The sequence below is a fragment of the Gasterosteus aculeatus genome, chromosome 4, assembly GCF_964276395.1.
Source record: "Gasterosteus aculeatus chromosome 4, fGasAcu3.hap1.1, whole genome shotgun sequence".
Classification (NCBI taxonomy): domain Eukaryota; kingdom Metazoa; phylum Chordata; class Actinopteri; order Perciformes; family Gasterosteidae; genus Gasterosteus; species Gasterosteus aculeatus.
The window spans coordinates 14,702,503-14,730,326 of record NC_135691.1 but is presented as its reverse complement, the minus strand read 5'-3'; the positions used below and the strand labels follow the sequence as shown (position 1 = coordinate 14,730,326).

Here is a 27,824-nt window from a genome sequence, read left to right as displayed (position 1 = left end):
TGCTCGTCATCTGTCCCTGTCAGGGAATCATATGCTCATTACTTGTGTGAGTTTGTGTGTTTGTGTGTGTCCCCTGTGCCATGAGAGATATCTGCACCTGGACTCAATTAACCGCCACTTACGATGACTCTACAGGCTGGAACGAGGTGTCTCCTTGCACTTTCCGCCTCTTTGTTTGCATTTCTGTTTTCTCATCCAAAATGCTTCTGTTCACCCCCAACGTGCAATATCTGCTGCTCACAATCACAGCACCTGCAGTTGTTTCTGAACATCCTCATTATCTCACTGGTGAAAAGCGCCTCTTTTTAATTGTAATACTGAAGACATTCCACAAATACATTTCGACTTGATGATGTGATTTAATGGTGTTCAAATGATCCAGGAGAGGTGACACGTCCAGATTTAATTTTAGATAAGGACTGATTACTTAAAACCCTGGGACGTGGTATCGTTCTCAGAGTTTAATTTTGTCTGAGGTGCTCGCTCAGAGTGCCAGAGACTGGAAATTTCAATCTAGACGTGTAGTGAGGACCATATGTCTGATGTGAGATGAAAAAGTTGTGCTGGATATCACAAGTGCATGACACCTCGTCTCTAAATCGTAAATCTTCAGAACTGGGTAAGGACGAAAGAGACGATAATTATACAGCAGGCCTTTGGTTGTCAGTGAGAAGAAGAGCGGGGCATCTCCGGTTGTTGATGTCACTAATAATGGGGTGTGACACGGCATGACACCCTGCTATTTATGTACAACACTCACACACAGACACACACAGGCAACACACCACACAATGGCACATTCTATATTTGTATCTTCATTGCAACAATGATCATTTCTCCTTTCACGCTGAACAATACAAGGAATAATTGTTGCGGGGAATGTTTCGAATCCTGTAAAATGCGTTTTAACCTTTGAATGTTTTTCTAGTTCAAAGGCAACTATTTAAACATTATCAGTGCTAAATGTTTACAGCTTGTTTGTAGGAGAAAAATCTAAAACAGTCCATTCTGATGGCGGGTCACAAAATAGATCATTTGGTTAAAGAGACACAAATCGGCCAAAAAACAATGACAATGGTGTCGTCGATGAGGATATTTAAAAAGACCACTAATGGTTGGCTGGAGGGGCGGCTGGAACAAACGCTTTCAACCGCGTATTCACAAACGCATGAAAGGTCATAGGACGTTTGTTGTATGTCTTCATCCTCTTTCTCTCTCTACATCTCTCTTAGCTAAAAGTGGCAAAAACTATAAAATAATCTACTGAGAGATCCGCTCTGTTTTCTTCTTGTAGATATATTGACTGTGCAGATCTATTTACCTGTTTTTATGCAGATAAAGTGTACATACTGATGCCAATCAGTCGAAGGCATGTGAAGGTGCTCCTTAGGCGTTCTAACCTCAACGACCCCAACGAGAACCAATGAAGTCCACACAGGTCTTTTTGATTGTCATGCAATGCAACCTTTCAAAAGCTTTGTTCACACAACAAGACAAATGATAAAATTTATGTCCATTGATGTATTTAATCCCATGATAAAGAAGGAAGTGATGGTGCAACGTGGTTGTTTTTATTCAGAGGCAACTGTGTTAAACAGCGGGTCTTCAGTCTTGTTGTTGCGTGTATATGTTGTGTATGTTACATGTGATTTTGCACGGTTGCTATCTTGGCCAGTTTAAAAAAGAGATTTCTGTTCTCAATGTTAGTTCCTAGTAAAATAATAACAGATTACTTGTGGATCACTGCACTCTTCGTAGCCCATGCACCACATTATTTTTCTCTGCTTGACATATCTAAAGTCATATCCCACACGCTCGAGGCAAGGAGTCAGATATGTGACGTTTATGGAAATAAAACTGAACAAAAAAATAGTTTATATCTTTATTCTGTTACAAAAGCATGATGACTTCCTTCCAGGACACTTTGGTTAGAAAAAAAAGATTATTTCTCAAAAGACTGAATCATAATACTGTAGTTCTATTCATTTACTTTTTTTTTATTGACCAGTGTTTAAATTTTGCAACTCAGTAACACCCTTTCCATAGTCTAAAAAACAACATTAATGATGTTTCTGGGGAACAAACTGTTGATTTGATTCCAGTAGTAAAATACTGTGAAAAAGGAAAACAACAAAGAAATACTCAAATGGTGTTAAATCTCAAGCACTTAAAAAACACCAACAGGAAATCCTTTTTGAAATTGCAAAATGAAATTTAAATTAAAACAAACTGAAAACTGTCTTTAAACAGCATTAGCGTCACAGATTATTCAACATCAGTGTGTGAGTGTTATATTCTTTACACAATTCAAAGTGTAACACTTTCCCCAGCACCCCAACCCTCCTTTATAATACAAACATTGAGCGTCTTTTTTATTTTTTATTTTTTTTAGAATTGTAATTTTGTACAAATCTTTTATGGCATATAAAACATCTGTCTGAGGGTAGAGCCTTCACTGAAGAGTGCTGTGGCGTGTCCTATAATCAATACAACATCAACAAAAAAAGAAGACATAGTTTGGGGGCGGAAACGTACTCACGCGGAAGGGAACTAATTCAGGTCCACTGAGGCGCGATGAGGGAGCGGAACGAATAGTTTCACTACGGGAAGAGGAAAAGCCTTTTATATACACGGTATGTGGAGATATGTATGATTTCAGTAAACTCTGACTGTGCCTATGAGGACGTAGAGAAAGAGATCATTTATCAGATTTGGTACCATATTCTTTAAAGAAGAAACTCGGAGAAGAAAAATAATACACAACCAGCGGTGGAAGCGGAGGATGAGTGCGGCCTGTGTACAGGCGCTTGGCCTCGGCTGTGAGACTGTGTGGTACCTAATCTAAAGCTGACCTCTGGCCTCCGGCAGCACGCATAGTCTCATTTCAAGCAACAACCTTCAAGTCACCTTAAAATAAAATCACACCTTTGGACACAGTTGGACCCCTGGTGTGATGATGATGTTCAGTGCGTTTCAGGACTTATTCTGTGATGAATTACTGCAATTGGCTATTTTACCCCTTTTGACATATGTCACCTGCTTGGATTTAAGATGATGATTTCCTATATTTTACAGGCTTTCTGTCCCCACAGGAGATCAAATGGCTTTACTTTTTATTTTTGAAAGTTAAAAGTGGGAAAGTGAGCAGTGAGATGCTTGTGTTTAAGAAGGCATAGAATGGACCCTTTACTCTGATGCATAGTGGAAAACTATTACTGGATTATTCGTACAGTTTCCCCCCGTAAGACTGATAACTTTATTACTTTATTATGATGAGGATATTTTTGCCTTTTCCCCAGACTAAAATCGTTCCTATTTACTTCTGTTTAAGCAATATTTTATGAAAACTAAAGCTGCCAGTTGTTTTTAATAGGGTTAGGGGTGAGTGTCACAGACAGTGTAGGGAGAACAAGTATTAAATCTCCTGAAAACATGAAATGCCAATTCAAGGTTTAGTGTCCTTCATTAAAGTATAACAATCGAAAGCAAATCCCCCGTAACACGATGCTGTTAGATCGGATTGGATTATGAGGGTCTTATAGCATCGAAAATATATCTACATATAAAATCATGCTAGCCTTATTAATTTATCTTTTTTTCTTTCCTTTTTAATCTGAATCCCAAAATGACCGAAAGGAATACCTTCATTGTCAATGTTGAACGCGTGGGAGTATAAAATAAACCACTAACCGACAAAGAAATGCAAAGCACACCATCAATGGTCATTTTGTACTGTATTTGTATCAGTTTGCGAGTATTGAAATGTTTTTGGGGGGTGTTTTCTTTTGCGGCCTGCATGTCAAACCAGGACTGTCTGCACTTTGTCAGCTGTGCCCCGCAATTCTGGGGCGGACACTCACTGTTTCAATCACCAGAAGAGGTTAACTTTCCTTTTATAGGCCACGCACCTACAGGTCGAGCTCAACAAGTTGGGAAAATATATCACGAGGGGGAGTGAAATATGCAGCACCACGTCCAACAACAGTTTGAGCAATATTTCCTCCCGATTATATCTGAATTGATCTCTTTTCTTTAACGGTGCCGCACATATACCCCGTAGTATATCGATGGATATGCTATGAATGTCACAACAGTAGAATACAGTGTAAGGTCACTCAGTACGTAGCAACTGAATAATGCGTTAGTGTGTTTCCTCCATTTTATATTCTCATTTTTAAATCCACCCTCTGACATTTTTTTTTTTTTTAAACCATTAAACTCTCCATCTTATTTTTAGTCAAACACATGACCCAGCAGCAATAAGTGTACTGTCTGTGTGCATTTGTGAGGGCGGATGTGTGAAACAAATACAAGGCATGATGTGTTAAATGATGTGTAGCAATAACGCGTGTTTTGTTCTGGTCCGGTTAACCTCTGATTTAAACGCCGCTGACCTTGAATTGAGGAGAAATCGAATCAAACTATTTTTGACTTTTCAAATCAGTGTGAATCACATCGTCATAAAAACTGTCTGTGCCACACGAAGCACTTGGTCCTTCCGAAACGCCGTGTAAATGTGAGTGAAAGAGAGCAGGATGTGTCCCAAAATAATAATCACGCTATCTTGCAGCACAGTCACAAGTGTTTGTCCTGCTGTCACATCCGTGCAAAGACACGTCGCGCCCGCCATCAGAAAGCATCTAGGTAGTACGAGGTCAGCGGAGGAGGTGGAGATATTGCACACGTAGACTAACGTCGACAGCTCCAGTGGAATGGCACAGCGCAGGCGTCACACTGAAGAATAAAGTTCTTTTTTTTTTTTCCTCACACAATGGAACACTGTAAAAAATCCAAAAAACGCGCTCCGTTGACGGCTTCTTTATTGCAGCACACTTCTTTTTTTCCCCCACCCCCCCCATATTTCTTTTTCAAACATCCACTTATTAAAAAAAACGTCGCGAGTCAGTTCGTAGTTGGTACTGAGCGGTCCGTGAGTGCATTTTGGCAGTAGGTTAAGTCTTGTTCAAGTCGGGCGCAGATGACAGCCAGTCGGGTGGATGGGTCAAACCAGACAGCCATGATATTTGAGGTCATTTAAGAGTCCTGTGCTCTTCTTCTGCCCCACCCTGGCTATTCCCCGCCGCCAGCACAGTCACGTGACGGTCACATGCCGGAGGCACCCAGTCCCATGCTGGCGGTGTGGCTCATGCAGGGCAGCGTCTGAACGGTCTTGGGGAAGTCGTGGGTGAGGATGCGCCCGTTCTCTCCGCCGCTCCCGTTGCCACTCATCCTGGTCAGGGTGGAGCAGCGCATGGCGTCGTTGATGGATTGCTGTCAGGAGAAGACAAAGGGGGCGACAATTAGCCTACGCGCCGGGTTTCCGTCTCGCGCGCACGCATGCATGACGTCCTCGTCGGGGGCGGAGGAGCCGTGTGGAGCCATGTGCTTGAAAAGGGCCTTTGAGCTACGCTGTAGGATAACTCTCTCTTTACGACGCGACTGTATCCGCGTTAGCATCTGTTCATGCCACTATCTCAATGTGATGCTGGCACGGCAAGAAGACCCGTGAGCAGAATGGGCTGTTAGGAGTCAAAGGGTGCTTGTTTTTCACCCTCTCCATCTGGGCCACCAGTGATGTTGGCGGGTGGTAAACCGTGGTGCTGGCTGATGTGCATCAGTGTCGCACCCTGTGACGGGAGGAGCGGAACCCAAGTGTGGGCAGTAAGAGGGGCGCTGACGCTTCACTCACTGGTTTAATAGCTCCATTCTCCAGTCTAGCGCAATAAACGCCAGTGGGCTCGAAAGGCGACGTAAGGATGTGTGTGTGTGTGTGTGTGAGAGCCTCTCTGGTATCTGCCCTGGACTCCTATTCCATTGTTGATTAAACTGGACAAAGCGTGCAAGATCTGGAGTGACCACGCCGGACGCTAATTGCAACGGCGTTGTTGTTGTTTCTTCCAAGCCACCCAGGATAAAGGCGCTGTGGCACTAATAGGCTGCTCGCAAGTCTCATCAGCATACTGATCAGGTGCCTTTTAGTGGGCTGATTAAAACATAAGAGATTCCACGTCTAAGATCCCGCCTTGTCTCGGGCCTGCTTTGATTTTTTTTTTTTTTCCCTTTTTCCTGTTCACACAAAGAGTGTTTCGTCTAGAGGCTTTGATGTCGACGAATAAATCAAAGGTGGTTTTGTTGCAAATTGATCCACGTAGACGATGACTAACAGCCACAGAATTGCTGCCGTCGGAGGAGGGGAGTACAAGCAGCAAGTCCTTTACGACAGAGTTGTGTGCACACACAACAGTTACAACTGTTTGGGGGTCGAAGCAGAGATGGAGCACATGTGAGCCGCGCCGGGCCTGCCTTATGGTATACATATAAAAGATGTTCACTACAATGAGCCCTGCGTTTGTGAGACAATCAGCAAAAAGAGGAGAGGGAGCAGGGGAGAGGTGAGCTCAGAGCGACAGAAGCAGATGTACCACTGTAATTCAAATTGCCTTCATACCTGTGCGGCAAAGTGGGATGCCTTCATTTGTGAATGTGGACTAAATAGGTACAGAGAGCAATATTGTACATTTTGGTAAAAAAGAGTGCAATGGGACTTTGACTACTGACTTGTTATATGTTATATTATGCACCATTAAAAGTGAGTGATAAGTCAAAATAATACAGTATTTCGGGTTGCTATCAAAAGGTAAAAAGAGGATGCTATATGCTAAGCCTGCGTTTGTAATGCAAGAAAAAAGTTACCATATTAGCTACAGAGTGAAAAAAAAATGTAGTAATGGTATACAGTATATCAGGAAAAAAAAGGCACAAGGGCAATTTTTGAATCCAGTGATGCAACTACTGACGTGAGCACTGAGCGAGGGAGCTGCAGAGGTAGAGAGAGGCACAGGACAGCGGTGGCACTGCGGTGGAAGCCGTGAGAGGCCCTGCTGTGATCACGGTTGGATGGGCGGGAAGGTGAAGAGGCAGATGTCATCATTGTCATCATCATCATCATCATCATCATCAACATGGTTCGCAGCGTTTCCTACCCCGTGGCTGTGCTCTGCCCTTATATCTTAACAGTGTTGTTGGCGTACAGGCCGTAGCTCTGCAGCTCTGTGTAGGGGGCGCTAGCACCACTGTCTAAGGCGGAGCAGTGAAAGGCCTGAGCGGCTGAGGCGGCAGCGGCTCGCGCGGTGGACACCTTCATTCGGCGCGACTCGGTCCGGGACTTGTAGCAGAACTCCACCAGCGCCACCAGCATGGCCAGGCCCAGGCCGCCGATCAGGATGTAGAAGACTCCCGCCACATTGCTGAGGCTCAGAGCGCTCGTCTTGTCCTGGAGGGAGGGGGAGGGATGGGGGGGGGGGCAAGAGAGCGGCGGTGAGGAGCGATAGTGGCAGACTCGGCTTCACACACACACACACGCACACACACACATAGGACGGGAGAAACAAGGACCGACACACTGATTCACACACATTAGTTTCACAGACAGGAAAGTAGAAGTACAAGGGCTCAATGGCAGACACACACACACACACACACACACACACGTATAATCACACAAACACACAGAGCACACAGGCCACTCTGGCTAATTGGACACAAAATTAGTAGATACAACGACAACAGAGCAGGACACACACACACACACAATGCCACAGTATAAAACATCATCAATAAAAATAATTGTTGAGGCCTGTCTCACAAAGTAGGATTTAATATGTTAGCCAGATAATTCTCGATGAAACTCTGGCTTATAGTTTTACAAAAAGAGCTAGATTTTGCATCATATTCATTTGGTTAAATGTAGATGTAAATGTCAGATTCACGTTCCATCATTGCGGGAACGGAGAATATGAGGCAACACGGTGACACTGACATAAATTATACTCTATAAACGTTTTTGGACTCAGCGATCAGACTTTTTAATTGAGAAAAATATAAGAATGTTGTATCAGGTTTTTACTTTTTTGTTACCAAATCTCACTCCTGCTGTGCTATTCTGCACAGCAACTTAAGCAACATTAATAAAACAGTTCCAATGGTCCGTTTATTTTTTTTTTTTTTTGTCATTCATTAGAGAAAAAGACAAACATAACAATTTATTTCCCTATTCCCGGCTACTTAGCATATTAAAATGTCAGCTGTATAATTGAAGAATATGTAAAAGCTCGACTAACTCACTTGTGAGACAGGCCCAAGATTATGAACAAAGACACTGATCCAGGGTTCCTATGACTTGATTATACATTTAAAACACTACAAATAGGCCTATATTAACCTCTTAACTCTTAACTGGTACACATGGCTGATTTCTCAAATCACATTTTGTGAGGGGAGAGATACAGTGTGTTCACACCCTACAACGCATGCATTCATGCAGCAACAGCACAAACAAATCTTTTAGCTTGCTCCATATCACACATTGCAATTCTCTATCTTAACTGCACTAACTTACATTCATGCCTTTTTATAGAGTGTAATTAAATGGAATTATTCAGACTTAAATCAGTCGACTTAAAGGGCTCTCAGGGAACAATCGCTGTCTAATTATGGTGCTATTTCATCTGTCTTGGACAAGCTGTTTTTCTGTGCGGATGGTTTACTCTTCATTATGTTTAAGGGTTTTATTTATTCTTTCATTTAAATACATACTTTAACCCTAAGGGGAAATTGTATTTGAATTAATTTGGTCTGCATTTTAGCCACATTCTTATGCGACACCCCCGGTCATTTAGAAGCATTTTCTAATGTTAATTAATTCATTTTTATATCCTCAAGCGTGTCTGACTATGTGCTATGAAGGACTGAGAAGTTGGCAGGTTCTCCCATCAAACGCATCCAAGACAAGGTGAATTCTAAAAACATTTCCGTCTAAATGACTGAGGCTTCCTGGTTTTGTCCTCGGGGCCAAAACCAAATAAATCCTTTGGAATAAACAGGCTGTGTCTGTGTGCATGTGTGTGCTGTGCATGTGTCAAAACCCATTAAAACCAACCAATAAAAAAAGCCACTAATGAAGAGTCGTAGCCCTTCACACAGCCAATAAGTGCTTAGAGGGGTTTCTGAGAGCTGTGGAGATTTTCAGGCGGATGCGAAAATTGCTGCAAATAAAAAGCATCACATATTCAGGTTGTAAGTGCGTCCCCAATATTCACGGAAGAGCTTATTCGCTCCTTTTCGAGAGTTACAGGAAAAGGTTGAGGGCGCTGTCAAGCGTAGGTGCTGAGAGTGCCTGGCATCTTCTCATCAAAGTTTGTGCATGAAAGTGAATAAGCATATATCCCAAAATGTCAAATTATTCCTTTAAAGCCAAGTTATTATTAAATATAGAATTATGCGAGAGCACTGCGAGGATGTTCCAGACTCACCAATGCCGGTGCATTTTGCTAAATCTCTACTGAAATGGAACTCCTTTCTTTGAATCGACGAAGTTAAAAGCGCTGCTTTCCCCCGGACACTCGGCCCATCATGGCACATGGTTTGACACTCTTGAGCTAAAGTATTAAAATACGGGTGAGGGACAGGAGGCAAAGGAGTATTTTGACCAGAAGGCCAGCTGCCATGTGCATACAGACACACCTGAGCCAAAGAGCAGGAGCTGACAGAATTAGGGGGCATGATTATTATGAGAGCCAAAATGCAATGGTTGCAGATTAATGTGTTTTCAGGGGGGGGGGGGGGGGGGGGGTTCGGCAAAGTCCAATGGCCGAATGTCATCATCTGTGCCCAAGGTTATCATCACACCCGCGTGTCTATTTGTGTTAGGGAAGTCTTTTTTTGGAAGTGACATAAACAGTGACTTTATTTTCTACATATATGGATATATTAATATAGATATCTGTATATAGAACATTGTAACAATTGAAATATCTGAAAACACAGACTCAGTGGGGATAAATAGACACAAGAGCACCACCAGAGTACCGGCCCGAATATAAGAATGCTTTTAGCTTTTCATGGCTAATGTTAGTTATTGTTAGCGGGCCCTGGACAGACATCGCCGTGTCGTTGACATTATTGAGTCAGTTTGCTGATTTTATCTTTACTCCTGTTACGCTGTAGCGTTCCCATTTGTCTTCTATGTCACTGGTCACAGAGGCTGCAGTTCAGCAAAAGGCTCACAGGCCATTTTAACCTATAAAGGTTTCCTGCTGCCCCATGTTAATGTGACAGCGGACATGGATTTGACAGTCATGGCTATAGGGGAGAAGTAATAGTGATGTCAATAGTACCGTCACTATCATTAGAAATAAAAAATTGCAGCAACACATCTGAGGTACGTTCGACATGCTGTGTCTGTATTTTAATTGCGTGCGTCTCACATTTAAAAATCGTTCTGTAACTTATGTTCGGGCCGCTGCAGTGGTGCTCGTGACACCACATGGGAGTATTGTTCAGTTTAATGGAGGCTGAGGGCTGGACTTGGGAGCTGGTCTAGGATCAGGGTTATGCTGGGAGGTGCTGTGAGGGTTCGGGTTTGGGTTGGAGACTAACCTTTCTTCCGGAGTCCTTGCTGCCACACTCCCCTTTATCGTACCACCATTTGTTTTTCAGTTTGTCTAAGACGGCTTGCTCACTGAGTTTCAACACCGCTAGGTTTACTGGGATTCTTCCAACCATAAGGAAATAACATAAATAACATATTATACCATGTTATTTTATGTTATTCATTCAGAGACACAGAGCAGCAAATACATACACACGTTGTTGCTTGAGGTTAAAGCTCAAAGATTAAAATAAAATTAAACCATTTTCCACACACACACACACAGACCTACACACACACACACACACACACACACACACCACACACACGCATAAATATGCAGCTTAAACATCATTAGAAACAGAGTGATATAAAATTAATACTCCATCTATCTTAGTTGGCCTGCTTCCTAAGGCAGTAGATGTGTATTACTATATCACTTTGGGTAACCGGCACACTGCTCACTCTCACTTATGCAGCACGGATGCCACAATTGTTTTTTTTGGTCAAAATTTAAGGTGTACTTGGACAAATTTAACAACTAAAAATGAGCCAATCCCAAAGCCCAGCGGGGCTCCCATAATATAATTGAGAACTAGGGATGCAGCAGGTTTGACATGCTGCTCAATCTTATATCAGGGCGAATGATACAGAATTCCCCCCCAAATTCAGCTACCGCTTCCCAAATAGTCTATAATCCCCCCGTCCCCCTGCTGCAGGCACTGCTGCGCTGCCCTTTGCCACACCGCAGAGGCAAAGTGCTGCTGGAGTGGTAGTGCTGCATGTGGCGTGCCGGTTACCCCCATTTCCCACAACCCTCCACTCCCAGTGATGGTGGGTTACCCGCCGGGTTTATCAAACTGGCTCTGACCTTGGAGTCCCCGCCCCCGCTGCCGCACTCTCCCTTGTCGTACCACCACTTGTTTTTCAATTTGTCCAAGAGGCCCTGCTCGTTCAGTTTTAACACTGCCAGGTTTACTGGGTTTCTTGAAAATAATGTAAAACGATAGCCATTAGGAGACACTATGGGACAGATATAAAGAGATTGGTCGCATGGTGGTGGTGATTATGAAAACATTGACTTAATATTAGAAGCTCCTGCATGTAACTACTGATATGAAGCAGGAGTGCTGGTTTTTGATGCATGTGTTAGTTGTGTATCTGCAATGGGGCTGAAGAGCTGAGAGCCCATGCAGCAGTAGAGTCAGGTTTTTACCAAGCAGGGGCCTCAGAAGGAGGCAGAGGTGACACCTAAAAAACGGAGATGCATTGGATGTGGAAGTCTGTCCAGGGAAGGTAATTTCCTTTCAGCGGCATACAGATTGCTGTAGTAACTAACCTATCAATATACAACCAATAACTGTCGTGGTGCGTAGAAGCCTGTTTTGATTCATTTAGAAATATCAGCAGGGACAAAGTGAGAAATAGGCTTTCAATGTTTTAACTGTCAGGTTCGATTCAACAACTCTGTTTCTCAAACAGGCTTAAATGAAACGGTGTGATGAACTATAGACATAGTCCTGATGACAGATCTATATGAATCAGCTCATCCAAAGCATCTCCCCGAGGCTCTCTCTCTCTCTGGTGACTGTGTGTGTGTTTCCTATAGCTGACAGGCGTTGGACAAAGACTCTTCGTCCGTGAATCACGGAAAGGCACAATCTGCAATCGGAACATGCATAAAAGAAGCAAAGAGGACGGCCTTGTCTTTTGGATCGTCTTTTCTACCAAATTAGTGTCAATTCTGCCGACCAGTGACAATTTAGTTTGGTGATATTGGGCCTTTTTTTCCGGTCTTCATCCCCCAACATGAGCGCACAAAACAGCTGTAGGGAACACAGGTATCCTCAGAGCTGCGTAAAACCTCTGATTTATTTCACTCAGCCCAGTGGGAGCAGGCATAAAGTGTGTGGACATGGTGACCTGCTGGTCATTGGTTAGTTTGGTCAGTCGGGTCGAGGTGAGTGCATGTCAGGCTCCTGCACTGTATGTTAGGTGGGATGGCGCAAACAGTCAGGCAGGCATGGTGGTGGCTGGACGTCATACATGTCAGGAGTAAAGCAAGGGGAATATATACAGAACATTTCACAGACTGATCACAGAGGGTAGTTTGAAGACCGTCAGTACATCCTGAAAGATGAAGAGTTATGTCATTTTAGTGTATTTACTTTCAAAGCGCTACTTTCAATTAGGCCTGCACTGCAATATGAAAACTACTAGAGCGACTGTTACTCTCAAGAGTAAGAACTTTGTGTGTCAAATCATTGACTTGGGACAACAACAAAATAAAAGACATAAGAAAAACTAGAGCAATGGTATCAAATTAACAATGCATTGCAGGTATGATTGAACTCAACTCTTTGAATCTTCTGGACACTGATGTCTGATTCAATGTGGGCAGCACACATCTTCAATTACTGCTCCAACAATGAAAGTATTCCAACAATTCAAAAATGACGACAAGACTTCCCGTTCCCAATATTATTTTTTGATGAAACTGCGTATCAGACATCTGTGAATAGCCAGAGAATAACATACTGTACATCACGCTGTTTGTAAGTATCACAAAGACAGCGAGAGAGAGACAGGGAATGGGGCCATGAGCAGCAGTTGGTTCTGCGTGTTGAAGGCTTCACGACTCGGGAGCAGATGTGGTTTAGCCTGGTGTCTTGTCACACAGCACCCACTCGCTGTTGAAAATGTAATTTGAACTAAATCTAAAGTGGAGCCTGGGAGAAAAAAACATGTGGGACATTTCTTGTCAGCGTCTTCTGACCTTTGGCTGTTAACCAAGGTGGAACACCAAATTAATCCACAGCGAGATTGAACGAAATCTCCCCATATGGCCCCTTTCATTAAAATGAATGAGGCCTATTGGAGATAGATTAAAAGCTTCAGGAGCTCCCAGCTCCTGCTCTCTCCCTCTGCAGTAGCAAGGTAAAAATGATAAATGGGAAATTGGTAAAGGGTGTTAATGGAAAATGAAAAGACAGCAGCTGGTTTTGGAAATCGACGGCAGAAAAGCATGAATTGTCAGTTATTGCATTGAAGGTGGGAAACATAAATTAAACTCTGCTGACTTCACATTCAAGGTGCGAGCCTTGGCAAAAGTAGCATCATGAGATGTGGGTCCCTTAAGCTGTAGTTCTGCTTTTAAGGGCCCTGTTGTACGGTAAAGATAGATTTGCGTTCGTTTATGAGCATTTCTGTGCTTCACTTTCAAAACAGATGTGAAACCAGCCACCAGAAATGCTCAAGAAGAGGGTTCAGAATGTGATGAGAGGGCAGCAGGGACACAAGGGTTGCTTCAAGAGGACCTACTCTTCAACTTTGCACTTCTGCTAGTGCTCACGAGTCAGCTATGAAAGGGCCAGCTGCATACATACATATGCAGACGTGGGCATGACGACAATGTGCAAAACAACGTGAAATGGATGCCATGCCATGTCTGATTGGAATGCAATTTAAAGTATGCAGAACCTATGCTAGTATGCACAATAAAATGATAAACTCTGCAAGAACTGAGCTAAATGGACAAATGAACAGAGTTGATGCTCATGCAAAGGCTCCAATAAAAGCACTCGGTGGCTTTTATCCAGCTGCGCCGCGGTGGCAGGAGTTTACCTGAGAGGGGAGCCCTTGGGTGTGGCGATGCCATAACCTTTAGAGTCCAGGTTTCCTCCCACCTTCATAGTATCGCACGGTTTCCTCTGCTCTATGTATTCGTTCATTGTGGACTCCAACAGGTAGGCATACTTGCCCTTGGACTTCCTGACCCTCATCACGCCCTCGTCCGTGGTCTTGACGAACACGGACGGGTCGGCTGCCTTCATGTAGGACCACATCTTCTCAAACACGGCGATCTTTGACCTCTGAAAGCCACAGCGGTTTCACGACCCGAGATGGGGAGACAGAGTGGCGGCGTTAGTGTGAATACTTTATCTGCTCATTTCGTTCCACTTGTTCCACAAGCTGTTGTTGTAAAATAAATTCTAAATGTCGTTGGTAATTGGTATTTCTAATCAGTAGGCATTCAACACTATTTATTTAAAACTCTACAGCAAGATGTCCTCAACCTTTTGCAGTTTAAGGTCCACTTGTTAAAAATAAATAGATAAGTTAATTAATATGAATGAGAAGGAAATAATTGTATGACAAAAAAGGGAGAAAATGTGGTTGAAAAGCTGGTCTACTGTAGAGTCTGCCATGCTGGATCCACCAGGGAATGATGCATACATAATGTAACGGTTTACTGATTGCAATTTAATGTCAGTAAGATGGTATGAAAGTCATAGTACCTGATTTGTTGTTTCGGCTAACACGTCAAAACAGTAAACGTTACGCATGAGCGCGGCGCACACGCGCCGGAAAAAGAGCCTCTATTTGGGGCAGTGCTAGCTTTCCAACCGACTGTTACATTATTGATGACAAAGTCCGGCCTCTCGGACATTATTGTGTAATTATTGCACAGCGGCCAATTATTTTTGCCAGTCAGCAACAACAAAAACACAAATGGCTTGTAGTCGGCATTCATTCAACCACACTTTTAATTCAATATTACGCCCAAAATGGTTTCTGACTCACCAATTGGTAGATTATTTGTACATAAATCCACCCGCTGCCTCATGAAGACATCAAACACAGCGCTGTAAAACTCGTCTAAAATCTGTGATATCGGCGGACTGCTGTCATTTTGACTTTTTGATGTCCATGTTGTAGAATACAAGATCGAAGTGCGCATGCGCAAGATGAGTTTTTAGCTCGTCGTCTGCAATGAACGGACGGTAAAAGCGCTGCTTACTCTACCGCTTATTTTGTATTTGATTACACAGAACATCTACATTTGTCATCGTACCGTCTAAACCATTAGAATAACACACATATCGTATATATAACTATAAGAATAAACAGTCAAAATACCATTACAAGTTTATTAAACACAATTATTTATTAAACATTTTTATGTTTGAAGTGCCTGCCTTGCCTGTCCTGTCTCACTGTTTACTCTCCCAGCACTGTAGCAGAGCTGTATTCAGTTAGTGATGAGCTTTCTCTACTTTCCCTTGTCACAGGTGTAAGAATAAAGGTTTGATTCTTTGTCTCTCACCCTGAAGAATTCTTTGGTGGATCCGGCATCCAGGGTTCCATAGGCGATCTCCGTCTGCTTGGCCAAATCCTCGGCACTCTCTATGGGAGACACCATCCTCTCCACGGTCAGGAAGGCCGCCAGGTTGGCAGTATAGGATGAGATGATGATGAGGGTGAAGAACCACCAGACGCCTCCAACAATACGGCCGGACAGCGAGCTAGAAACAGAGGGGCAGGATCTTTGTTTGGTGACAGAAAAGGTGCAGAGAAGACGAGCGCCGAGTCGATGGCATGTTAATGCACCGAGCCGGAAAACGCATTTCTTCCACGCAATCAGGAAGAGCAATCTTAAGAACCCCTTGCTACGTTCACACCATCCAAATGACCTACATTGCTTCATGCTCCCACTGCACTCACACACTCATCATTCCACCAGGCTTGGAGAGCTTAGACCAATGTGCTAAGGAAAGATAACCAGTTCCACAAAGGACCACTCAGCTTCCCGCCTGCCAAATTAATCTCACTTTAAGAAAGTTGCCAGTATGTTTGATGGAACTACGCGCATTCATTGTTGGGGACTGATAGGCAGAGGAGGAACACTTAGCCACTGCTCTAATTGCACTTTCAAAATAACATATCAGGTCCCCCGACAAGTGACAAAGCTACTTACGTAATGAAAATGACACAAATCGGAAACAAAAAAAGGCTTTCATGAATCACCTTTGTGCCGTCATTCGGAATGGAGCATGAACGTGGAGGCGAGAGTTTAAAAAAAATAGGAGGGGTGGGTGGGAGGATCTGGGGGGGCTACAAAAATAATCATTTAAGATGCTTTTCAGATGATGGGTGGATGATGAAAGAGCAGTCAGAAAGCGAGTCGAGAGCAAATAGAATGGATGCAGAGCCTTTGAAAATTTGCCGGGAGAGCACAGAGCTGTCTGCAGGGTGTCTCTCCTCTGTGTGTGTGTGTGTGTGTGTGTGTCTTCACTTGTTCACTGATCACTGCTCAAAGGGGGCTGTGTGAGGTTAAGCTTTTTTTGAGCGCAGTGGGAAATGCAACATGCTGTTTCTGATACCTCATTGCATAGTTATCAGTTGTCCTGCTTCAAAACTCTCAATTTCATCTCTGTGCAGCAACTGGGTTTTAAAAAGAAAAGGCGTGAAAACACAGTTGATGCTCATGACATCAAAACATCAGGTCCGTGTCCACTTGGTTAAAACTGGTTTTATATACGATTATGTGAACATAGCTCAAGAAAAACCGACAAAGCCGTGCCAGCAGCACATCCTTGGAACAAATTAAGGTGAATGAGCTGAAATATTTGTACACAAAAATCCACCCTCAGGTCTGCAGTACTGGTACTACTTATATTTCTACTCTTTTCTACATTGCATTGAAAATAAATACTGATACCATTTAAATACAGGGTCTAATCGGTAAGGTAGATAGAAATCATCCAGTGGGGAATTTAAACCTTAAAAGATGGAGCAAATGTGTAAATATCAAAACATTTCGGGACCATTTTGTCAGAATTACGTAAAGGATCATAGACGGCTGAGTTTCATATGTTTATGTTATTAGTTATTAGTATGGGTTAACATATTGTTTAAAAAAGAAGAGTGAGAACAACATTACCCAAAGAACATAATGATCAAAGTGGGAGTTGCGCCCAACAAGGGTTTTCTTTATCAATGTAATTTCGGAGCTGCTATCATTTGTTCAATACAAAAAGAATGAAATCATTACTGGATCACCCAAAGACTTGCCAATCAATCATCTTAACATAAGAATGAACTATTGTTCATCTCGCCTGAATCAATTCCCCAGAATCCCCTTTGAGAGAGAGAAGGGACAGGAGGGCCCATCTGTCCTGATTGCTTTTGGGGCTTTCAGGAGCAGTTCACCTGAAGACGCTTTTTCGGCACGGCATTGACAAACAAAGGACCATGATTGTGTGTGTCGAGGCGGAAGTAGGGGGGGGGGCAACACAAGGGAGGGAGAAGGGGAAAGAACGAGAGTGAGAGAAACGGCAGAGATGAAAAGTAAGCTGGACAGTAGCACCAGAGGCCGACAAACTCTTTGGCTTTGACTGCTGCTGGCCTCCAGAGATGGCAGTCAACAGCTGTCAAGTCCTTCTCATTCAATTGTCCTTTTTCCTTTGTTGCTTTCTCTCCATCTCTTCCCTCTTCTCCTCTCTTCCTCTCCTTTCTCTTTTCCTTTTCTCCTCCATCCAGCCGGCGTGACCACTGGGCTCCCCGTCGGCCTCCTCATGTGCTGGAAGGGGCAGGCGGCCGACAGGAGCTCGTTTGAACAATGGCGCTTTGGCACCGACACTGATGCATTCAAGTATGCATGCGCACAAACACGCGCACGCACACATGCGTACTCTTTCTTCCTAAAGACAAAGTGTGAGTTTGTCTGTGCAAGAGAAGAAACAGGTAAAATTTACTGTGTGACTGAATGAAAGACAGATTTGTGTGTGTGTGTTGGCTCTCCTGCAGCAGTCCTCCTCCCAAGCCGAGCAGAGCGACTGGCAAACACAGACCTGTTTGTCTCTGTTTGCCTCCTTTTGAACTCGCCTCCTTTGAGCGTCCTCCCCGCTCCTCGTGCATTATTGCACAGCAGCCAACCTTGGTGCCTGGGTAAAACATTAACCAAGCTGTCTTATTAAAGTAATGCAAATCTTTCCAAGCACTGTAATTTCAGCGTCTTGTTCAGGCGATGATTAATCAATTATTCACTCTGCTCCTTTTATTGCGCTACGCTAAGAAAAGGAGTGTTAAAGGAGTTAAAGGAGCGGCCCCAGCAGTAGCTCCTCAGCAGTGATGTAAATGAATGCAACAAAACTGTGTCACTACAGCTGGAGCAAACGATACCAACAATGTAGAGCTTCAAAAACGATAAATGTTAGCTAACTTGAATGGGTACCAGAGCAATTGATGAACAAGTAAAACCTTGTGAAATGGATTCGGAAAAATAATTTTAGAGTCAGGTGTGAGCACCGTACAAGAGACAAACAGGTGTGGACATGTTGTTCATTTGACTGAATCCAAACAATACAGCTGCAAGCTGAAAGACCAGATAATGAGGTTTTTTTTTATCTTGTCACGTTTTCCCGTCTTCTTGGCCATCTCATCCATTTTTTTATTACAGCGGCTTTAATGATTCCAGGTTCTATTTCCCCAAATTGGAATCTAAATCCAAAAGTGTGCGGTAGCACGTTGTACAATATTATCACCACCGTGGGTACTGCGTGCTTTTGAGCTTCCACATGAGAGAGACCACCATTCTTTCCGTTGTTATGATGGATGGCAAAACGAATTGGACCATCTCACTACAGTATGTCAGATCCAGATCTCCACCCACAGCTGCTTAAAAAGCACTAAACTCTCATTAGAATTCCCCCAGCTGGCCTCCTCTATTCGATATGGTAATTAGCAATGACTAATGACTTTAGCAAGTGTAAAAAATGAGTCATTAATGGCCACATTACAATGGATTAGGAATTACAGAGGTTTAAATGAGAAAGAAAATGGTCTCTAATTATAAAGTGATTCTAAGACAAATCAGGGATGGAAAAGGAGTTTTCTGCTACATTCCTTTTTTTTTTTTTGCTTCTTAAAAATTAGCCAGACAGCTGTGTGCTCTTAATGACTGCCGATATCTGGTCACTGGACGGATGAGACTTGTTGAAAAGAAGAAAGTTGAATGGAATGGACAGAAAGAGTGTGATGGGCCGGCAAAGTGGAGCCAGAGAAAGCTGAAAGCCAGAGACCCACACACACACACGCGCACACACACACACACACACACACACACACACACACACACACACACACACACACACACACACACTAATTGGCCACTGCTGTGGCAGGAAACGTTCTGAGAAATGCCAATGACGCCTGAGATAAGAATAAAAAATAAAATAAAACATATAACCGCAGCGTAATGTATATCAAGACCACATCAGAGAGCATCTCATAAACACGGCGAGATCACGGCAGATGAAATGAGAGGGTGTGTATGTGCCTCGCATTAATTTATCATCCAAATGAATACCATTCATCAGAGTGCTCTTCATTAGAGCTCCGCTCCCACGCCCCCTTGGCGGCACCTGACGGGGACTTTGTGGTTTTGCAAGAAATACATTTTTTGTCCTAAAATTGGCTTTGATACAACCTCAAACAAAAAAAATCTTTGGTGAGAATCTCTCGATATGGACGTTGTCTCGCAGTCCAACAGTCTGTCATTAGGTTGTTGGGGTTCACGCAGGTGTTTCACACGCACTCTAAACACGTCCCTCGGTTCTGAGCATCTCCACAAAAACAGCATTCCTCTGAGACACTTCTCACGAAAACACTACGTGGCTGAGCTGTTTTAGAGGAAAGACAATCCATGACTGGTCCTCTTCATTTAGGCTCTTCTCAAACACTGGTGTGATTCCTGGTAGTAGGTTGTAAGTTACAATAATATGCAATCACTTCAGAATGTTAATGTTTTTTGGATTTTGACGAGACCCAAAGCCTCCCCAATGTCAAACCGGTCGGTCATAAGGAGCACAGCGGCTTCGGCTTCCCGTAGAGAAGGTCTGAGCTGTGGCAGGGGTGGACAGTAAGAACTCCTCTTTAACAATGTGATTCTTCAGCCTCCCGTATGAGTAGATGTGCGAGCTGTGGTTTTTGATTTGAAAAACTTTTTTTAAATAATTCCCACGCGATGTTGTATTTAAATGTACTTTCTCTCTCCCCCGTGGGAACTAAATAACAATGTTTTATTGGTACAAAGATGCCTGCCTTGCTATTAAATGTCATTTCTCATCCAAGCGAGGCTTTAGACACTGAAACTTTGGAAACCACGTGGGCTCTGACAAAAAAGAGATCCAAGCTGTGAAAACTACTTCAAGTTGTCAGAACCTCCTCCATCGACTCGGTTGATCAAATTGTCCAAGATTGTTTTGAAAGAATTAAAAAGCAAAGTTATTTTGGCAAGTAGTAAAAAACAAAGACAACCGGCGGTGTTTTGCTATTCATTTGCCTCATTCATCTCTGCATGAGCACAGCAGAGAAATTCAAAATACTGAGTGTCCCTTAATGACTTCCCTAAAGTCAAACTGGTGGTCAACAGAAACATTTAGTGTTCAACAGAGTTCGTATTCACAATGCATTATTGTCAATACAAAACATCCCATTTTAAAAGCATCTCTTATTTTTCTCTGTGTTATCGTACAAACCGCTGGTGTTTGGTCACTGTCGTACGCACGCAGGATTAAATGGCTTTTTTTACCCTCCACAACGGAATGGCGTCAATTCATTGGAGTCACAGCAAAGTGTGCGTACCAAATCCCAGCAAAACAAAGAACGTTTTCATCCCTTCTTCTTCCCCCATCGCCGCCCACGCTCGTCTCACACTGGAACGGCGTGGAGCCGTAACGAGTAAAGAGAGACACCGCACTGCTACGACTCCAAAACAAAAAGCAATATGTGATATGTGATGTGTGTCAAGGGGCCCACTCGGGATGTTGCTTTTAGTGAGCAACATGGAATCGCCAGCAGAGCGACGTCACAGCTTCACAGCGGGACGCTGTGCGACACAGAAAGGGAAAAAACCCCATCAGCTCAGAAAAAGTTCAAAGCGGTTTGTGATTCACACACCAACCGGCCGCACTGTCACATTTGAATCTTAAAAGTGTCACGCTTTGGTAAAATACAAGATACTAATTATCCGTGGACCTTTTTCTTGTATGGAGCCCCTGCTTTGGTAGCAAAACGGTGAGGGATCTTTTTGAGACTTTTTGAGACGTGGAGGAGCTATTGTGTCATGTCATCATGTTATTGTTATCGTTATTGTACTATCATTTCTTCCATACGTCTTAGCTGCATTCGAATGGTTCAACAGACGTTTCACTTTTCACACTCGTATCGCAGGGCTTCGGCTAATTAGCATTTCCTCGACTATGCCTTAGCTGGTTGTAAACGTTATGAGTTGATAAAAGTTTTATTATAAGCTCTCGATTCCCCGTAGCCTCCTCAGTGCCAAACAGCCTGATAAAAACATGCATAATAATGTGGCCATCGCTGGATAATTTACCACACTAAAGTATTTATGAACAAGATTACCTTTTTATGTAACCCCCCTGCCATATAGGTCACTGTGGTTACTCAAACCACGCGCAAGAGGTACATTTTTGGTCCTCCAATTTAACTTCACAATTGAACTAAGCTGCGAGCAGACACTGCAAATTGGTTTGATGTACAACAGAAAATGCTTTTAGTGCATGGCGGGCTCCAGTAAACAAGGCACTTTTAGAAAATGCAGTTATCTGACGCTAACAGTGTCTTTTCAATACTTAATTCTGCCTCGCTCTATCTCGATATTGCTAAAGTTAAAGATAATGTGCCACGGCCAGTACTGCTGCAAAGAAGATGGTTTTCCTCAGATTTTTGTTTGCTCGGTTGCTCTTGTTTTGATAGACGCATGATGATTGTAAGATTGTATATTTTCAGAGGTCTTTCATCTTCAAGGCCAAACCAACACGTTTTAATCTCTCTCTCTCTCTCTCTCTCTCTCTCTCTCTCTCTCTCTCTCTCTCTCAGTATTACCATTCTATTGAGTTAAAAAGAGTATATTATGATACTGCTGTTACTAGCCAACAGCGAGCTAATAGTACGCAACCCAAAATGTTATATAGTTGTTAAATGCATGTTTCTTCAATTCAGAGTCAACACAGTTAAGTGCTGCTTTGCACGATGCAGAATGACACGTTTGAGTGGTGGAGAATCAATACGATTGAGATATGACCGTAATCGCCGTATCCGTGGCTAGACACGGGGGTTGCTAGGGGATACCATGGATGCCGTCTTTGTCTCATGCTAACTGAGATAAGTCGGAGACGCTCCCTGCACGCCTACGCACACTCACTCACACAGTCACACAGATGCATCACAACTGTTCGCTGAAAATCAATACCTTCAAAACACACCGACAACAACAGGACTCCGAAGGCATTCCATTTACACGCCTATCAGCACGAAGAGATGACATGCACGTGCACTCATATGCAGTTCCACAGACCACTTAAATGCCGAGCTGCACAGCTCTGAACAAAAAAAGAACCCGTGTCTCTTTACGGTTGCCATGGGAGCACACTCTGCACTCCAAACAGTAGAGCTGAGCTGAGAGAGACTTTAGTCATCTCACTCCTCCTCCCTTCCTGCGCCTGTCTTTCTCTCTGTAAGACCAACCCCATGCAGCACCTCGCAGTAGCAAACAGAGCTGACGGATGAGCCTCTGAGCATCACACAACACATCTTTCCAGACCAACTAGTGGTGCTGTTTACCTTGGAGCAGGTCGATTTCCCATGTGGCCTCAGCCCTGGTGTGTAATTCACGGGCGCATGGAAGACGTGGATGCACGGACACGGCTCGTTTACAGCAAAAAAAACTCTCTGTGGCTGGGATCATACGTGTGCCTCTGCGTGACCGGGGCCTTTTAAATGCAGATTTTTGAGTGTGGACTCCAGAGGGCACGCTGGTGTCTTTGTTTGAGTGTGATACCCCAGTGAAATCCTCTGGGGTTCTACGTCTGTGTGTGTGTGTGTGTGTGTGTGTGTGTGTGTGTGTATCTCACTAGGTTCTTCTGGCGAGCGCTTATGCATGTATGATCAAAAGTTGCCTTCATACAATCTCCCGATAAATAAAACATATGGGACACTGTGAGCTAAACTGAACCGTCTCCTTATGAATAAATCAGCGCCTCCTATCAAGTGTTCCCCAACTGCTTTGACAGCAACTCACTAACACAATTATGTAACTCCCTGGCTTGTAACACGGTGCAATAATAACAATAACGCAAACGGATTAAACAACAAAATCAATATCATTCCTGATCACAAGTTTCTTGGCGCCTTCTAATGGGTTTGATAAGAAAATGAACGGTGAGTTACATTTGATTATACAACGTACAAGACATAACAATGTTTATGACATTAAAATCATTTTTGTCATGCAGGATTTTGGCTGCAACACACAGATTGCGGCATTTTTCAGAGGTATGTAAAGTGCACTGTGCTGGCAAAAGGGTAATATGGGTAAAAGGAAGAGAAAAAATATCCAGTGAAACAAAATGGGCATCCCAATATAAACAAAAGAATGGATGTAAATTGTGGTACTAATACTAAATGAATTTAATTAGTCTAGTGATGGTACTATTTGAAATGGCTTAAATACTATACTATTTAAAACTAAATAACTAAATCCATTTTTAAATAGTACCACCATTGGCAGGGCCAATTTAAGGCTTAAACGTCAATTTTTATCTTGACACTGTTCAGCTACAAGTTTGTTTTCGCTTTGAGCGGATGAAAAATAACATGTTGAAGAGAATTGGAAAATTGTTTGCGATTTGAGCTTTGAGGGACCGCTGAGAACGCTCCCCACGGGTCCATGGGTTCAGAGATACCGTGATGTATTAAATTCTGCAAACATCTTATAAAGCAACATATGTTGGGAACAGAATTGCTACGAGCCCATGTTGAAAACAAGCATCACCGTGTGACGAAAAAAAACGAAAAAAAAAGCTCCCGGGTTACAACGACTGACATTACTCGATCCATTATTGAATGATTCTGACGGCCCCGGCGGAGAAATTGCTGTTGTGGCAGGTGGGGGGTGTGAGTGACAGAGCCCATTTATTTCAGCGTACAATCATGTAACGAGAGCAACGCGGGCGCCGAGGAGAGGAGGCTGCTGCACGAGGCCACCGGCCACACAAAGACACACTCGTACGAGTGGGGGGGGTCGCCCTACAATCAGAGGACCGGCGGTTCGATCCCGGGCCTTGCTAACCGGCACCCGTAGGTGTGACTCAGAATGGTGTGAATGCCAGTCACCGATGGGCAGGTGGCTCTGTGTATGGTAGCTCCTGTCATCAGTGTGTGAACGGGTGTGAAAGGGCGAATGATGACATGAAGTGTTAAAGCGCTTTGGGTGGTCGGAAGACTAGAAAAGCGCCGTACAAGTGCACACAGCTAGGTACACATAGACATGACCCCGGCGCCCTGTTGGTCAAGTTCTCCCAGTGGCCTCAGCTCTGACCAAGCGAGCTTCATACGTGAACCAGCGAATTAAGAGAATGACGTTTAAAGTATGATACGGGTTCTGCCAAATCTCTAGGCTGTTGCCCCCCATTGCATTGATATTTGGTTCACTTGCAATGTTTAACACATCTGGATTTACACCATTGCTCCTGGAACAGCTTCACGTTGAACAGCTTCATGTTGAACAGCTTCACGTTGAACAGCTTCACGTTGAACAGCTTCACGTTGAAAGCATTCCCCAGGAACTTTTCAAAGAAAAAGGAAGGAAGTCGCATGAAAACTTTGCTGCCTACAGCCAAACAAAATCACATGCCACTATTATTTATAAAAAAATAAAGATAAAATAAATTCTCTCAAAGCTCCCGATGGGTGAGCCGGCATGCCAAGTGAAACTTTCAGTCAAGCCACCCGCGAGAAACTCTTAACCACTGGAAAAGGCAAAGGGATCTGTGAAGGATGGAAAGCGGAGAGGAGAGAGGAAAGGACGACTGAATAGAGGTGATGGGCGGGGGGGGGGTTGGGGGTGGGGGTTCCTCTCAGAGTCCACCTGTCGGCAGAGATAAATAAAGGGAGGGCCCGACAGCACGGACCGGGGCTTATGGGAGAGGCCTGACTGACAGTGGTGACATTCAGAGAGAGCACAGTAAACAAGGTCTCACAGAGAATAAATAGCAAGGGGAGCAGGGGGGCAAATACACTCATACTTAAGTACTGTACATATTAATGCGTCTCATCAATGTGTAAATATATGCCCACACACACACACACACACGGAATGAGCACATAAACGTACACACACGAGGAGCTGCCATTGAACCTGGAGATGCCTTCAGAGCGGAGCGAAAAGATACCGTCAGGCAGCAGACAAAGGAAATGCAATGCGTGCTGGCTTTTAATAGAACCAGCGCACACACACACACACACACACACATTGATACGGGCAGGCAGGGAAATTAAACACGCCTACTGATTAATCCAGGACAGAGGAGGATTGTCAGTGTTGTTCCTTGGCCTTTCGTCTCTGATTAAATGGAGGAGCGTTTAGAGTGAGGCGCTTTGAGCAGCCTGCCTCCGGGCTGAAAGCACCTCTCATACATTCTGTTCTCACCTTATCACTGGAAATGGCTCAGTGACGAGGGGGGGGGGGGGGGGGGGGTTACAAGCACCCGCTCAGAAATGTCAGCAACTACAGAGCAGACAGGATGTCTTTTTTCATGTTTTTTGTTCTTCAATATTTTGTAACAATGATATTTGATCAGTGGTTGAAGGTGTAATATACACTGGCCCCCCATCACGTGCCCCCCATCACGAGTGCTAACAAATGTAGCTGGCTACCTCGTATGAGCCGGAACAACAACAACCAGCTAACCAGCTGCTGCCGTTACACACACACGGACACACAAACTAACACCTGTTGATCAGCGTAAAAAAGATCACAGATGTTAGATCTCCTCCAGGTCATCATTAATATTAATGAACAGATGAACCAGTTTCAGATGAGTTTATTCTACTACTTCAACCTCCATTTCAGAGGTAAGTACTCAATTACATAATTTTGAAAGCTGAAACTTTACCAAATACACATATAAAACATGTGATCCCTTATGTGACCAGCTACTGCTTTTTTTAATCAATTATAATTTTGGATGCAGGACTGAAACTTGTTTTTTTATTTATTGTGTGCCGTTACTTCTTCCACAACTGTTAAATGTGCTGTGCATTTGTAATTTTTCCTGAAATCTGTCACTGTGAAAATAAATAAAATAAAATGTTTGGCTGTTTCTTTCCACTCCACTAAATTGAAGACATTGACAAAATAAATGATCAACAAACAGCCTTTAACACACCTGATGGTACAGCTCATTATGGTACAGCTACTTATAGACTTCCAAATGTTTTACAGTGAAGGTGCATAAACGCAAGTGAAATCAGTGTATCACCCCCGAAATAAAAAAATGAGCAGACGCGCACAAAAAGAAAATATTCCCACAAAATCCTCCCTGGGAAAAAAAAAATTCAATGGCAAACCCCGACTGCAGAATAGGTGAGAGTAACAAGTACTATTGCTTTCATCTGACAAAACACACGCCACAGCATTACATGTCCTTTTAAGTCTAGCAGCAGCTCACAGCACTTCAGGAGATGCATCAGCATGCACCTCCGCGTGTGCACACGGGCTGTTCTAACTGGAGCAACTAGGTCACCCAAATATTCCAAGGGAAGATGTTTCCTTCAGGGCAGCATTCAGCGGGGTGAAACATTCACCGTGTTGGTTTTCAAAACACCAGCCAGGCACCGTGGACCGCTGAACACGCTGAGGGGCTTGTGCCTTTTTCTCTTCTTCTTCTTCTGCTCCTAAATGGCTGCAACACAGACTCCCAAGGCACAGAGAAGGAACAGTAAGGGTCACCTTGGAAGGACACTGTAAGGAACGGAGGAGATTTGATTTGAGTCCTCGGAGGATAGGAGTCCTTAAAGCTGCCTCCCTCGCTGAAGACACAAAGGAAATCTTTTGTTCAACACGAAACCTATTTAAAAGGGAATTTTTTAAAAAGCAGGTTTGTGTGCATTTCTTCCTTTCTCTCTTCATCAGGGGGTAAATGATACAAACGGCCAAAAGTAGTTTCAGTTTTTGAAGCTGGAGATGAAATACAACGCGTCTCAGATCTGGTTAATTTGCCGTCCCAGGCCGAACGGCTGGTAAACTAAAGAAAAAATCTGTTTGTCTTCAGTGAAACGTCTTGCATCATCAGCACAGCTTGTTCCCCCCAGATAAATGAATGCAAATGCTGTGCAAATATGCGTGAACTCATGTCTGGTCAAGCACAAATACAAAGAGATGCACACAAATGCACACACACGAAAAAGAGCACAAAGAGAGGCCGTAGGGAACGGACAATATGAGGATGCATAGTCACATTTCCACTCGCTCTCTCTCTCTCTCTGTGAGGCTCACAAAGAAATCAATAGTTATTGAAGATGCCTTTTCTGGCTATAAGAGACGGAAGCTCAGACAATGGGCTTCACGCTGCGCACATAGCCGGGTCTCCGGGCAGAAAATGGTAAATGTCAGGTGAGGGCCAGTGTGCGTAAGGATCCGGTACCTACATCATGTACAGCTGAGCACCTGCAGCTGGCAAAGGCCCGCTGCAGAGATTTCCTCCCTTTTGATATTTGCGGAAGGGAAGTGCAACAGGAAAAAACATCT

At 43.6% G+C, this 27,824-nt stretch overlaps 1 protein-coding gene across 8 annotated transcripts in view; it reads right to left on the bottom strand.

Annotated features, from left to right (window-relative positions):
* Window positions 1–1,868: 1,868 nt before the first annotated feature.
* gria1a (glutamate receptor, ionotropic, AMPA 1a) overlaps window positions 1,869–27,824 on the bottom strand; it is a 61,438-nt gene continuing 35,482 nt past the window's right edge. The window contains exons 12-17 of one of the 8 annotated variants that reach the window (XR_013467622.1): window positions 15,537–15,735; window positions 14,054–14,301; window positions 11,301–11,415; window positions 10,438–10,552; window positions 6,984–7,273; window positions 4,150–5,271 (exon numbers count right to left, since the gene is read on the bottom strand). Coding sequence is in view for 5 of the 8 variants with exons in the window: in XM_040175572.2 (XP_040031506.1) it covers window positions 5,104–5,271; window positions 7,139–7,273; window positions 11,301–11,415; window positions 14,054–14,301; window positions 15,537–15,735 (865 nt within the window). In the remaining 3 variants the exon portion in view is untranslated. Of the gene's footprint in view, window positions 5,272–6,819; window positions 6,882–6,983; window positions 7,274–10,437; window positions 10,553–11,300; window positions 11,416–14,053; window positions 14,302–15,536; window positions 15,736–27,824 lie in introns of those variants that run through there. The other 7 variants (XM_040175572.2, XM_040175574.2, XM_040175575.2 and 4 more) reach the window with 7 other exon arrangements.